Here is a 15766-nt window from a genome sequence, read left to right as displayed (position 1 = left end):
ATTTTCACCTAGTGCAAAATAGAGTGAATTAACATAACAATGAACAATATGCCTACTATTACCTTTGCCATTGGATGTATTTACGATTAGTACTCAACAGTAACTAGTTAGCATGCTGTAAGTGGATATGTAGTGTTTATATGAATACATTTGTAACACATTTACAGCATTACACTTTTCGCTCAGTTAGGCTACTTAGGACTGGACCTTCAAAGTGGGATTCGAAGCACTATGCAATTTTCCTACACCAGGGATCAAACCTGTGACTCCTTCATTTCAGCAATAGTATTACCACTATGCCAGCAAGGCAGCCTGTGGCCTTCCTGCAAGGTACCATCCATATATTAGTCCATGCAACAAGTATCATGATCAGGGAATAGATTTATATGTAAATACATATTTATGTATAAAGCTGAAATCAGTTATATTTTTTATTACTCGAAAAATACAGTTTTTATTTTCCATATTTATACATATTCATATTTGTTTTGATTCATATTTTATTTATTTATGCATATTTCCATATATCAGAATATTTCTGAACATATACTGCATATCCGTGCAATAACTGCATGTCCCCATGTGACCAAAAGAATTGGGTGAATTTCTTGCAAATAACTGACAAAGTCCGAAGCAAAGTTAAACAAACTTAAGTTTACAGCCTTTTTTATACCCTCCAATTGTGTTAATTACAAGTTTTCTATCATCCGAACAACAAAATTTTGTTGTATTTTTCAATGTTACACCTCCCAACTGTTTGCTTTAGTTATTGTCAAACACTTGAAATTCCTGTTTAGTTACAATTGTTGTCAACAATAGAGAATGAGGGCTCAAGCATTGGATCCTGGTTGCTACAAACATCATTTTCACAGCACTGAAAGAGAGTTCCAAGTTGAGCAGTCTGTTGTTAACCCCACCCTTGCAGACTAGTTGCATGCATAACAGCAGCACCAGAAGCAAAGATTTTGTGGCACACATACGGGATTTGCTTCTGGGTTCTCTTCAAGACAGTTGCGGTAATAGTTCCAATGCCAAAACTGTATTTTATGTAGCTCATGTAGTGTCACATATTATTAAAATGGTATGTTTTACAATTTTAAGTCCATATTTAACTCCATATTTTAGTGAATATAACTAAATATGTATTTGCATATTTAGCACATTTTTACTTCATTTAAATCCATTCCTTGATTATGATAATGGATATTGCAATATTCTCTAGGGAACATTTCAGCACACACTGCTTGGAAAATATTCTTAAATCATCTTCACAAAGCAGAATGCTTCATGTAACATGCTACCTGAAAGCATTGTGTTCATTACAAAACCTGCAGGAACAAATGTAAAGATTTGCACTAGAGTCATGTGTAATAACTTGCATATGTTTCCACAGGTTTTAACATTTTTATAATGCAATATGATGTTACATCAGCAAAAGAAACTGTTTAATTTAAAGTACTTCGATAATATTGTGAAGACCAGAAATTCTTTGCAATTGTACATGTTACAACATTCATCACCAGCTTTTAATTTCAGGGTTTCCACTCAGAACCCTGAATTGCAATGTCTCATTGTGTTGGAGTTTTTGTCACCTAAACATTTTGACTAACAAACATTAGACTTCATCAGGAAGTGGTTATAATTCAAGTTCCCCTTCTCAGAATCCTCTGGAGCCCATTTGAAGCATTGGATTGAGATGAAACTTGGTATAAAGACTATGAAGACCATAGAGGACCATGCTGGTGAAAAAAAAAAAAAAAGTTCAAATTTTCACCATGAGGTGCAAATGTGGAGCTGAAATCTAGTGTGCAGTGAACAACATCCCAGGAAATGCTTCATGCAACCATTATCATGATGCCTTACACTTCCAAAGGGTCACTCAGGCTGAACACTGCTGTACTGATATTAACTTAAATAAAATTTAGCACGTCAAACTTCAGTCGTTGTATCAGCACCATATTTTGATCGGGTGGTGAAAATTTTAACTATTTTTTCATATTCACTTCCCCATAGCAAATTTCAACACAATACAGTGAATTGAAAGGGGCTCCAAGTAGGGAAACTTTAATTATGACCACCCAGTATGTTAACATTATCTGTGAACTATGATAACATGAATTTGGGAAGGTGGAAATATAAAAAGAATAATAAGCCACGGCACAAGTCTTGCCTCAGCAGAGGTGGTCAGTCATGGGGTGACGTGTCGTCAATATGACAAACCCCAGTTGTTACTGTAGGTACAGCACCTTGAATACATAGTGTGGAAAACGGAACTGTTCTGGGCTCTGGTGGGTTCCACTCAAATATGATACCACTAGAGGTGCTGGTGTCACCCCGCTACATGGTATTCGTCTGCTTATGATGGAAATAAATGGAGTTTTTGCTGCAACGTCTGATTCTTTTAAACAAAGCATTTCTATGAATGTGATAATTGCTATGATATTTGGTACAGTGATTGTGAAGGTATTAACGAACATTCTAGACAGTCGACCATGTCCTGTTATCATAACTTTCATTAATAATACGGGAAAAAATATACGCATCGAATGCTCTTTGTAACTACAGTTTTGTGTATAAATTAGGTTCAACATTATTATTATCATCATCATTTATTATTTTATAATTATGTATTCAATTTTTTAATTTTGTATAACCAATTTTGACCTGGTTGTTTAATCGTTATCATCGCTTAAATAAATATGATGATGATTATTATTATTAGGACAATACACAGTTAATTGCACAATATTATATAACAATAAACAATTACACAGGCCTGCGATGAAAAAAATACAAGGGAAGTGATAGGTGAACTTTATGTATTTTGTCGTGCTGAGTTCGAAAAAAATACAGAAAAATGTCTATCACGTCACGTTTTCTTGAAAAAATTAATTGTAAGTGGATTTGTATGAACATTTACCATAAATATGTTGTTTCGGCGTGGAATAGCTTTCCTCCCTGCCTGACCATTACAAACTATGTAAGAAAACTTTATCTTGCGTATTTTGGCATGAAACTCTGAGACCAGGACAAATTGTGGGCTCCTCATAAAGTGTGTGTGCAGTGTCTCAATGATCTACGCTTATGGCTCAACGGAAAGAAGACTGCTTTACGCTTTGGAATGCCTATGACATGGAGGGAGCCGAGAAACCACTGTGATGATTGTTACTTTTGTGCCTGCCATGTCCGCGGGTATAACCGAACAAAATCACAAGCTAATCTCTTATCCTGAGAACATTCTATCAGTCCATTCCTCATGGACCTTATGTGCTAGTGCCTTTGCCTCCAACTGAATTACCAGTCATCTCTTCAGAGTCTTCAGACTCGGAACATCCAGACGGTCAAGGCTCCGATACCGAATATAAGCCCTCTGGAGGCGATTCACCTCAGCCCTTCTCTCAGGTTGAACTTAATGATCTGACTAGAGATCTGGGCCTTTCGAAAGAGGCAGCTGAATTGTTGGGCTCCAGATTGAAAGAAAAACATTTATTGGCCAAAGGAACCACTTTTTATTGGTACAGGAATCGAGAAAAAGACTTTGTTCAGTACTTTGAGAAAGCGGAGAACCTGGTCTATTGTTCTGATGTTCCCGGATTGATGAGCAAATTTAATATCACCTACGATAAAGATGAATGGAGGCTGTTTATAGATTCATCGACAAGGAGCCTGAAAGCTGTCCTTCTTCATCACGGAAGCCAGTATGCATCTGTACCAGTTGCACACTCGGTACATTTACAAGAACGCGATGAAAACCTGGCTCTCGTCCTCAACAAAATAAAATATGCCGACCACGGTTGGACCATTTGCAGTGATTTGAAAGTTATCTCCATGCTTCTTGGTCAACAAGATGGATATACAAAGTTCCCATGTTTCATTTGTGAGTGAGACAGCCGTGCAAAGACTCAACATTGGGTCAAGAAAGAATGGGCTAAAAGACAAAATCTTGAACCAGGCACCAAGAATGTGATTCGGAACAGCTTAGTTGACCCAAAAAAGTATTGTTACCCCCGTTGCATATCAAATTAGGTGTAATGAAGCAATTTGTCAAGGCTATTCCAAAAGATGGCGATTGTTTCAAATACCTGTGCAAAAAGTTTCCAGGTTTATCTGGAACCAAGTTGACAGAGGGAATCTTTGTTGGTCCAGATATCCGCAAGCTCATGAAGGATAGACTTTGAGACTAGCATGACAACAACGGAGAAAGAAGCTTGGGTTGCCTTCAAAGATGTGGTCAGTAAATTTCTGGGGAATTACAAGGATCCTGACTATAAAGCACTTGTTATGAATATGCTGGACAAATATCAAGCGTTGGGTTGCTCCATGAGTGTCAAACTACATTTCCTTCACTCACATGTGGACTATTTCCCCGAAAATTTAGGAGCAGTCAGCGAAGAACAGGGTGAAAGGTTCCACCAAGATATTAAAGATATGGAGCGCAAATATCAAGGACAATGGGACAAGAACATGCTCGCCGACTACTGTTGGATGTTAACACGAGAGAGGCCTGAGATTGCACATAAAAGAAGAACGTTAAAAAGAAGTTTCAAAGGCAAAAGGGTACGTACTTAAATATAAACTTTGTTTGTGTTTGACACAAATTGTAAACTGAACAAACAACAAAACCAAACGTTCATGTACACATACATTGCTCCTTATGGTCAATCGTCTATTTTATGTACGTTACCTTAATAAACACAAATGAACATAATACATTGGTGCTTTTTTTCTAGAAACTTCACCATAATGGGATGTTAAAAGTGTAAACGCAAGGGAACTTTGTGTTTTTCTCTCGACCAGAGGCGGCTTGGCTCGTCCGATCTGGCAACAGTGGTTTTCTTCCATTAAAACCTATACAAAATAAAATCAATTGCTAATAAATCAATTTGCATCACCAAGCATCGATTTTACATAGATTTAAATGGATCAAAACCACTGTTGCCAGATAGTGCATGCAAAATTCCTTTTTACATAGGATTTTAACAAAAATATCGATTGTACAAAAAATCCTGACGTGATGGAAAAAAATGGAGGTCATTTTCGAAATCAGCACACCCAATAACATAAAACTCAGCGTACACGTCTCTTGTATTTTTCAATAACTTCAATTTCGCAGGCCTGTGTTATTAGCATCAGAGATAATATATCTCGATGACAAATGTAAACTGAAGTGTAAATATGCTATTCTTGCTATGTTATGTTATTCTATTTTATTCGTGTAACTTTGTACTTTTTTATTTGACTTAGTGCTGTATTAGGTTTCATACTGTGCTCAATACTTAAAATAAACTATTATTATTATTATTTCTTTTAAAGATATACACACTGAAGCATTTGTATTTTTTATATTTACTGTCTCTTTTCTCCCATAGAAATTAATGGTAGCGATGATGATAACTGGTGATTGCATGAAACGACAAAGAGAAACCCACAAAACTTCCCTAGTGCCATCGATATGAGTGTAAAGAAACTTTCAGACTAATGGGACAAGCAACACTGTATGTTCACACTGATGTGACTAGTGACACAGACAATTCCAGACTGCAGCATTCATTGCACATTCATTGAGGGTCTAAACAGCAAACCGTTCAACAAGCGACATGTTCAGCACATGTTCATATGTCATATTCACGTACTAATTGTTACTTCGGTTGGGAAGTTACTTAAAGGAAGGGTACTCAGACCAAAGCGACGTGCCACAGGGGGAGTTCCCAACGAAGTGACAAGCGACATGGTGCCTTCAAACTATTAGCAAGAGTTTGCTGCTAATTGTGTGAACAACAGATCTAGACGACACTATAAACTGCATGTTACAACAACAGATCTAGGTGACACGATAAGCTGCACCTGTCGCTTTCTCACTCAAACTAGGCCATTTCCTCATAAGCTTAAAATGTGTTGCCGTGGTTTGTTGTTCATGCATGCGTGATACAATGAGTGTCTTGCTTTAGGGAGATTGCGCACCAAAGCGACAGCATAACGCGACACTTATCACTTGAGGATTTCTCCAACTGAACGCTGGCCTGTGCGAGAGATTTTTTTTTACAAACGGCTATGCCAGATCTAGAGAATTATCAAATCAGATGCGGTAATTTGTTTCCCACGCATTCTGGCTGCTACTGCGGTCCAGTAGGTCGAAGCTGTGCGTTAAATGTTTATGATAAAATCACGATGGGTGGTTGTGCTGAAGACATGGGCATAGGTTGGTAGGGGGTAAGGGACATTGACCTCCCCAAACGCATGAGACGTTTGCACAAAATAATTAAGGAAAGAGGAACTGCACACAATATTAGAAAATTCATCATGAAACTTTCATGTGATACTCTGTGGTGTGGCAGCCACACTTAAGGAAAATATTAAATTATGTTTTGGTGCAGGCTATGGATGTACGTAAGGGTGGAAGAGTGGCACACCCACCCTGGAAAATGAATACATATTTTACACACATTATTTCATTTCAGTCACATTGTATGTTACTTATAGCAAAGGTGTTGTAGGAACAGGACAACTTAACACTGAAGCAATGCCCTTTGAGAGGACAATACTATTATGGGGGAAAATGTGCCTCATTTGTCTCCCTCTCTGAAAAAAAAAAACACCTAACATGCCCATGCACCTCCCTGGAAAAAATCCTGCAGATGTCCATGGTGCAAGAAGTATACAACAGAAGGTAGATGCAGGGTGCGATATTTTCATGGTGAAGTGAAGTGTTCCCCTGTGCATAGCACTACGCCATGAAGGCGATATTTTCATGGTAAAAAATAATATTGTTGCATTCATGCATTCTTACCACTTTCTGCCCCACGCTGTGGTCTCTTAATGCCAAGTCTTGTCTATCAATAAAAAGTAAACTGTCGTCGCATCCCCATCCCCCACTTTAGGCATCCAATCGGCGGTGTTAACATACAGGAAATGGAATCTTTCAATGAGGACTTCCTACAATTGAATTTTCTGAACATGAAAAATAGCCGTCATTGTAGATACTTGATACATGGACATCTGGAGGGGGCCAAGGACAGTTTACTGTCCACCAAAAATTATATATTTCACATATACTTTAATTTCAGTCACAGTAATTTATGTTAATTATTACAAGTGCGTTGAAGGAACATCATAATTTCAGACAAATTGTGTTTTTTGAGAAGTCATCACTATTATGGAGAAAAATATGCCTCCTTTGACCTCCTGGAAAAAAATTACATTGCTTGCTCCTCCCTGGAAAAACCTGCGGACATCCATGGACTTGCATAGAATAACGTGTTGATGGGGAAAAGCAGTCAGAAAAAAAATGTGAAGTTAGATCCTGTGGATCCCATTGAAAGCTGTACACCCGAATGTCACGTGCAGAGCCGGCCCTAGGAAGTGGCAACTCAGGCACTTGCCTGAGGTCCCGCGTTTCAGGGGGCCCCGGATTAGATAAAAATAATGCTTGTCTAAGTTATTTTTATGAGTTTATACAAAGCTAGTGTTTTCAATTAAGTAACCAATCTGATATAGCCTGCCTGCATTCGTGGATTATTTTGACATATTTAAACATATCCAAAATTACTGAAATCACATTCTAAACAAAATACTACATCAAGATAGTGTTCACTATTTTTTTTAAATATATATTGGTCGTTTACTTAGAGAATAAAATCATGATCTGAAAATATTACTTTACATGAAACAACGTAACTTCACTACAGCGTCAAAATTCAATGAAAAGAAAAAGCAGAATTATGTTAATGGGTATGATAAAATATTTCCAATTTTATAGTTAAAGTAACATTTTGATATTGAAGATGCCCAGTTTTGTAATCAAATATAGTAATATATCTTGTGAAAACATTCTCTCTTATTTTATTGGACATGGCAGTTAATTGCTGTAACTGACAGCCTGTAAATCACAGAAAACAATAGTATTTGTAATAAAATATTGTTACAACTTCTCCCACATATCTAAGGGAGATAAGTGCCCCCTGCAGATGCCCTTCATCCGCAGGATCAATAACACACAACTTTCAGATGTCTCAAAAAAATAAGATATTTTTGCCTCTTAGTCTCAAGTAGGTGTCCTATATCATCATATTATAAGAATAATTAATTTATATATTTTGTGTTATTATCTAAATGCAACAAGCAGAACATGTTAAAGGTTAAAGCCAAGAATAATTGGAGGCTAATAAAAGTATATAAATAAGTGTTTATTTTTATTGCCGATGTGCCACTGATGCAATGTTCATTATATTTAATTACAAAATAATCCATCTATCTTAATTCCCTCTTGTTTAATTTTTATTGAATTTTAACGCTGACTTTACAGTGTCTCATATAAAATAAAATTTTCACTTCATAATTTCATTCTATAATTAAACTAATTTTATTGAAATATTTCATTCTATAATTAAACTAATTTTATTGAAATATTTCAATAAAATTTTATTTTATATGAGACACTGTAAAGTCAGCGTTAAAATTCAATAAAAATTAAACAAGAGGGAATTAAGATAGATGGATTATTTTGTAATTAAATATAATGAACATTGCATCAGTGGCACATCAGAAATAAAAATAAACACTTATTTATATACTTTTATTAGCCTCCAATTATTCTTGGCTTTAACCTTTAACATGTTCTGCTTGTTGCATTTAGGTAACAACACAAAATATATAAATTAATTATGCTTATAATATGATTATATAAGACACCTACTTATTTTTTTGAGACATCTGAAAGTTGTGTGTTATTGATCCTGCGGATTAAGGGCATCTGCAGCGAGCACTTATCTCCCTTAGATATGTGGGAGAAGTTGTACTTATATTAGATATATTAAAGTATAAGTATGTCAAAACAATCCACGAAGTAAGGAAAAATCGGATAAATTGCTTAATTGAAAGAATCAACATCATATAAACTCACAATAAACCGTACACAAACAATTATCTGATTACTGTACTCGGGTAAGTACAGTACTCGAGTTGCCCCTCCATAGCGTTGGCTCTGGGTGCAGAGTTTGTTCTAAGTTTTGCAAGTGATATCGGCAATGAAGAAAGGTGCAAGTTGCAGGTAAGTAAAAATAGAATACAATGGAATGTTCATTCCACATGTAAATTCCTCTTCCACTGTTATATTCTTCTTCGATGCTTTTTATTTCATTTTTAAATGAATAACAATAATTTTTATCGTAACCATAGTACATGCAGCCGATAAGAGGACGATCGATGACTGAATGCTGTACCACCAAGCATCATTTCCCTGAAGCTAGTTTACTGAGGTTGAAACCCTAAGATATGGCATAGCTGTTTGTAACAAAAAATTCTCGCAGCCTGTGCTGCCTATCATGCCGTTATGGTGTGAAATGTTGCTCTTGATTGGCTCGTTTCCAAGCAATGTGTGTCGCGTGTTGCTTCGGTGTGAAAGCTGCCTTGGACCGAAGATCTTGTGTCACTCTGGTGTGAAATCCCCCCCCCCCTTTTTTTTTTTTTTCGTGTGCCGCTTTGGTCTAATATCTCCTTGAGAAAACTGTGCATTAAGAGTTTGTGTACCTACGGTTCGAAAGGCTGCATTGATTACCGACTGATCGCTTCCAAGCAACACTTGTGGTTTGTCGCTGCAGTATGAAATATCTCTCAGGGTAATATTTATATTCTAATAACAGAAAAATAAACTCTAGTATACAATCCAACACCTGACGTCCGGAATCACATTGCGATGTTTCTTCTTGTATTACGCATGCCATTTATTTATTTTACTTTTCTTTCCAAATTAATGCCATTTCGTGACCGCAAATCACTCCACAAATATAACTGTTTCCATCAATTCACGTACCGCCTTTCAAGGCAAACAAATCTACACAATATATTCCAAAACAAAGCCGCATTACTTTCGTAAGAAAATTTGTTGCGATACTGATCGCACTGCCATCTACGTTTGCCATCCATCTCGGGAAGGTGCTGTACTGTAGGTTTCATGACTGGGTTGCGCTACTTTTTATAGCTCCCCAATTTCATCACAATGGTGGGTGGCCACCACCCATACAGTGATTGAAATCTCAGGAGAAAAGTTGTTATGCTTCCTCCAGGGTAATTGAGCCAGCATGCATCCTGTAGCCTGATGCTTTAGACTGCCCAACCACAGTGCGGGACAATTTGTGAATATATTTTATTGTAAATTGATAAAAAGACGTTAAAAGAAACTTTGCTTATATAACGCTTGCATTTTTGTCACTTCATTATGACTAACAGAGATAATGAAACACATCAATCAAGACAGTACTATATATGGCTTTCAGTCCTTCAAATTTTATTTTTGTAGTAATTTTCTAGCCGTGCCTGACAAACTGACTGTTGATATAGACATCATGCAATGGAACTGGTTTTAACTATACATATAAGAATATGAAAATGTGTAGATGCTTCACAAGGATACTGTCGTTGCTATCTGAGTTGAATGAAATCACACGAGCAGAGCCTACAAATGCACTTCCAACTAAATGCATGCTGCGCTTCTTGCATCTCAGTTTGGGTGGAGCTTTTCTGGAATGTGTTCTTCCCTGCAAAGACAAAAACAATTTGAAATTATTACCTTCACTTCCATATATGTAAATACCCATTAACCCTTAGATGATCATTGGTCCATACAAAGCCCATCATATGCAAAGTGTATCGACCTGCACCACATGACATTTGAAGGGTTCGGATGTTAAACATGGTGACATTTTGGTCATTTCTGAGTTCATTAAGACAAAAGTTTATTGGAAGCTACACTGTACATAACTTGTTTTCATGTTGTGTTGACCAATTTCAGAAGGATTCACTGAGTCCAATGCAAATTGTATGACATAGCAATTTCACTCAAAAGTTGAAGAATGGCACATTTTACTTTGCAACTCAAAAATTACCAAAATGTCATGTTTTCCACCCAAGCCCTTAATTTAATACATGCCTTAACAAATGCATACATGGGATGGAAAATCATGCTTGCTTGAGTTTTATTTTAAGTCAACTTTATACACTGAAGGGCTAATCAGGACTGGTCCCACAGTTTACAGTGGGATCCAAACCACTGTGTGCTTCAACTGGGGGGATGGAAAAATCCTTCCTCACACAAGTTATGTATGTATGTTAAGTATGTGTTAATAGGCATGAATAGAAACCAAATCATGCAGAAAATGTGTGTGCATTAACACAGAACCTGAGCTCGATAAAACCCACTTTTTTCTTAGAAAACAAGAGCTCTCAAAACATCTGAAAAGGCCAACCAAGGCTAAGTTAAAAAAGCAGGCAAAATAGCCAATAATGTTATAATTAAGCTCCCCATGCTTATTTAATATTAAAGTAGGTTAGGATTGTTAGATGGCCATGGTGGCTCAGTTGGTAATGCGTCTGACTACCATGCTAAAGGTCCCAGGTTCGATCCCTGCCTGGTTCAAGTTTGGGAACTTTTCTATCATTGGAAGCGGCCCCGGCCCCCACCCAGCATCGAATGACATGGGTACCTGGGGGAAACCCTGGAAGGTAAAGCCAGTCAGGGGCATCATGCTGATCACATCACCCCCACTAATGGCCCACACCCCCTATACGCACAGGGGAGCACTTTACCTTTTTTTTTAGGATTGTTAGGTTTCATTGACACAATTCTGCATATTCTTTCCCTTTTGCACAAGTATACAAAGTTCTCCTCATAAAAAAATAAAAACACTTCAGCCAATGTTTCTTGTGCAATTACTCTTTACAACCTTTGTCAGAAAAGTTCCATGACTGATTTTTTTTTATTCTTTACCTGTGATATTCAAACACCGGAAATGGGTGTTATTCAGTTACCTGATGTGTGTTCTGAATAGCCACAGCCTTGGATGTGAATCCATGTAAACTCACTAGGTGGCAGGGCTGTGCTTAGCAAACCACTGTTCAGCTTGTTGGCACATTTAGTTGGAAGTTAAATGAGTGACCTGGATTCCGAGCAGAGAGTAAACATTAAGTTCTGCGTTAAGCTAGGGCAAACCTCTAGTGAAACCTGGAATATGATACAGCAAGCATATGGTGATGAGGCATTATCGAGAAGCCATGTCTTTGAATGGCACAAAAGGTTTCGGGAGGGCAGAGATTCAGTGCAAGACTATCCCAGAGCCAACATCACATACTGCTTCAAATGTGGGACGTGTGAGGCAGTTCCTGGAAGAGGACCATCATGTTACTGTGTGCATGATTTCAGAAAATCTGAAATTGAATAGGGATGTGTGTCACCAAACTTTATTCAATGATTTAGGGAAACTGAAACTTAATGCAAAAATCATCCCTCAAATACTGACAGAGGAACAGAAAGAAACTAGATGAGCAATTGCTGTTCAACTGTTGGAAAGGGCCAGAATTGATTCCACATTTGCGTTAAACTTTACTGCCGGAGATGAAAGTTGGTGCTACCAGTATGACCCTCAAATGGTGCCGAATGGCGAGGTCATGGTTCACCAAAGAAGTGAAGAGACAACACTTGAAAACAAAAGACAATGTTGATCGCTTTTTTTGAAGCTAAATATCTGCCTCAAGGACAAACGAAAAACCAAACTTTTAAACTGACATCCTGAAACGTTTGCATCAAGCAATTTGGCGGTGCCGTCCTGATTTGTGGGCATCTGGGCAGTGGTTCTTATTGCACAACAATCCAAGGCCCCATACTGCTTTATCATTCCAGGAATATCTGGCCAAGCATTATATCCCTGTCTTTTTTGTTTCCCCATGTGAAAACGCTGATAAAAGGGAAGCACCATGAAGATATTGCAGTAATCGAAATGGCTGTAGGGCCTCCCTGATGGTGCAGTGGTAGCGTTGTTGCCTTGTAATCAAGGAGTCCCGAGTTCGATATATGGTGGAGGAACATATTGGTTCAGACCCCACTTTAAACTGTAGGTCCAGTCCCGATTTGCTTTACTGTGCATAAGTGGACTTTAAACACCAACTCAATCAATCAATCAAACCAAACGGCTGTGGCAGATTTGCTGAGAAGCATCCCAGATGAAGCTTTCCCTGCTTGCTTCCATGACCTCCAGAAACAGTGGCAGCTGTGCATAGATAGCAGAGGGGACAATTTTGACAAGACCTAGGACCATTTATTGGTAAGTTGAATAAATTATTTTTTATGAGCTCAGTCCTGGAACTTTTCTTACAAAGGTTGTATGAGCTAATTTCTCACAAAATAAATGAATATTTTTCTGACAGTCAAATGTACACATTTGTGCGGCCAGTAACAGAGTATACGCCCCTTGAAAATTATGTAATTTTTTTAAAATCAAGTGACATCAATGTTTCATGTAAAGCAAAATTTGTTTTCATTTACATCAAAAAATGCTACACAATTTTTCTCTTGTGAAATCATACTGTACGGACACACATGAAGCAAAACAACACATATAAATGTAAATAGCATCAAACCTAGCAGTACTAACCACAAAAAGCTCATTAATTATGAAACAAAAACATGCGCATACCTTGAAAATATATGTCTCTTGCAGAATGGTTACAGGCAGGGGTAGAGAACACTAAAAATAATTAAGACACCAGCCTGTTATTCTCAGTAGCCAGCTTCTTTTTTTTTTTCAAATATGGGCTAAGAAAGCCTTGAATATAAGCTATGAAATGTGAACTTAAAACATTTAATTTATTAATTAATACAATATTAGGTTTAAAGTAAATTAATTCTTTCACCAGAGTGACCTTCCTAAGGAAGGCTCAACTGGTAACAGTACGAATAACTATGCAATACATTCTAACATATTGCCAACTCTACCATATTGCTGCAGGTTTTAAAGTTCAGCTAGCAACAGTTCAAAAATTTATAATGGTACGTTTATTAATCTCATTTAATGATGCACGTGACACAGAAAGCACACAAGCATTAAAAAACAACACATACTGTACTCGTTATTTTTCTTTTCTTAAAAAAATATTAAAATGAAAAAAAAAATGAAGCACCATGGTGACCAGGCACCCTACCCTGTATTTTTCTGTCCCTGGTTACAGGAATACACAAAATTAAATATATATTGGTTTCTCTTAATCCGTTTATTTTACTTTGCAATTCTGCCACTTTTGACTAATCCCGAAGATGAAGATAAGCGTGAGTGAGGATATGATGAAGGGATACTCACAGAACAGCCATGCCCAGAAACTTCAGTACAGACAAATATTTGTAATCAGGGATGAGCTATTTATTTATTTTCTTAGTTACAAGCCAACAATATTATTTTCATAAACGAAATTATATAATTTACGTTCATTTGGCTTATTTGTAAAATGCCAGATTGTCCACAAAAAACTGTTAGTTTTGTTGGTTTTATTTACATATATACTTTCCCATTTGGCTTATTAGGCATTAAAGTTCGATACCCGTTGGAAGCACACTTTAAACTGTAGGTCCAGTCCCAATTAGCCATTCTGTGCCTAAAGTGGACTTAAAACCAAAACTCAATAAAGCATTAAAGCACACAGTAGTTTAATTCTTAAGATTTCTTGGTGGAAAATGATGAAGAGATACTCTCGCAATATCAGCAAGGTAATTTCTTGATATGCTTCCAAGAGCTAATGTCACTTTCATGTTGAAGTGAGAAGATGCTTGAAGATGAGTGTGGTGTTAGTTCCCAGAAGCATATCCAAGACTTCCCTGACATATCCTGAGACAATATCTTCATACAGTAACTTACTGCTTGAGTTTTTTTAAAAATAGTCTATCTATAAAGAACAAAAAAAGGAAAATTATTGCCCAAAAAAATGAATAAAAAAAGACTAGTTAATTTCTGCACTCCACTAAAAATATTTTAAATGAAAGCACAATATACAGGGTGTCTCATAAGTAATAGAGCAAACTGACACAGGTGAAAGTACACGATAACAGAAGGAAAAAAGTCTCAGTAAACATTGGTCTGCAAACGAGCCATTTTCGAGAGAATTGCGAATGTATGATTTCAAGCCGCCACTGACTTCATTGCAAATCCTTTGGATTTTTGTGTCTGGGGTCACCTCAAAAGCCTAGTGTACAACACTCCCATTGACACGGTTGAAGAACTGGAACAGAGAATTGCACATGCTTGTGACCAATTCCAAAATAATCCGGGGTTTCGAAAGAATTTGAAACTCAATGCGAATCATGTACAGTAGTATTGCATTCAGATGGAAGGACGACACTTTTAACACCTCCTTTAACAGGTACGAGTGTACAGTAATTGCAACGTAGAACATACTAAAGTAGTTCTGTATTCCTTGTTAAAATAAGTAGAATGTTCAATAAAAGCAATGAGATCTCCTGATTTTAAATACTGTATTGAAATATATTAAATATATTTAAATACTGATTACAAACCCTGAAGTCAGTGACGGATTGCACCCACACATTCGCACACATTATTAGCATTTTACCAACTAGGATGAAGTTTACAAACAATGGAGTCAGTGGTGGCTTGTAATCACACATTCGTGATTATCTTGAAAACAGCTCGTTTGCAGAACCATGTTTACCGAGACTTTTTTGCTTCTATTATTGTGTAATTTCACCTGTGTCAGTTTGTACTATTACTGTTGAGACACCCTGTATACCATTCATATACAGAGCATTCCCTGACATTCGCTACGAGACTCGGCAGCAAGCGTTAGCGTTTGTCTTTCCCAGTGAACGGGTCCACAACAGTTGCATGCTAGTCTGTTTTTTTCGCTCTCTTTCCCTTTCTGTTGACGTTGCAGACTGACGCCAGTATAATCCTCCCTCGGAAGTTGTGTTGTGTCATGTCCGTGTGTTGAA

The 15766-nt window shown here is 37.1% G+C and overlaps 1 protein-coding gene across 2 annotated transcripts in view; it reads right to left on the bottom strand.

Moving 5' to 3' along the window:
* The window catches only part of LOC145984156 (membrane-associated tyrosine- and threonine-specific cdc2-inhibitory kinase-like), a 107391-nt gene that overhangs the window by 67972 nt on the left and 23653 nt on the right, over positions 1 to 15766 (bottom strand). For both annotated transcript variants that reach the window (XM_083117635.1, XM_083117636.1), the window contains exon 2: positions 10409 to 10532. In XM_083117635.1, the coding sequence (XP_082973761.1) occupies positions 10409 to 10532 (124 nt within the window). The remainder of the gene's footprint in view (positions 1 to 10408; positions 10533 to 15766) is intronic.

This window comes from Lepisma saccharinum, chromosome 2 (genome assembly GCF_977018435.1).
Source record: "Lepisma saccharinum chromosome 2, izLepSacc3.1, whole genome shotgun sequence".
NCBI classification, from domain to species: domain Eukaryota; kingdom Metazoa; phylum Arthropoda; class Insecta; order Zygentoma; family Lepismatidae; genus Lepisma; species Lepisma saccharinum.
Note: the sequence above shows the minus strand (reverse complement) of the source record. Positions and strands in the feature narration are given on the sequence as shown.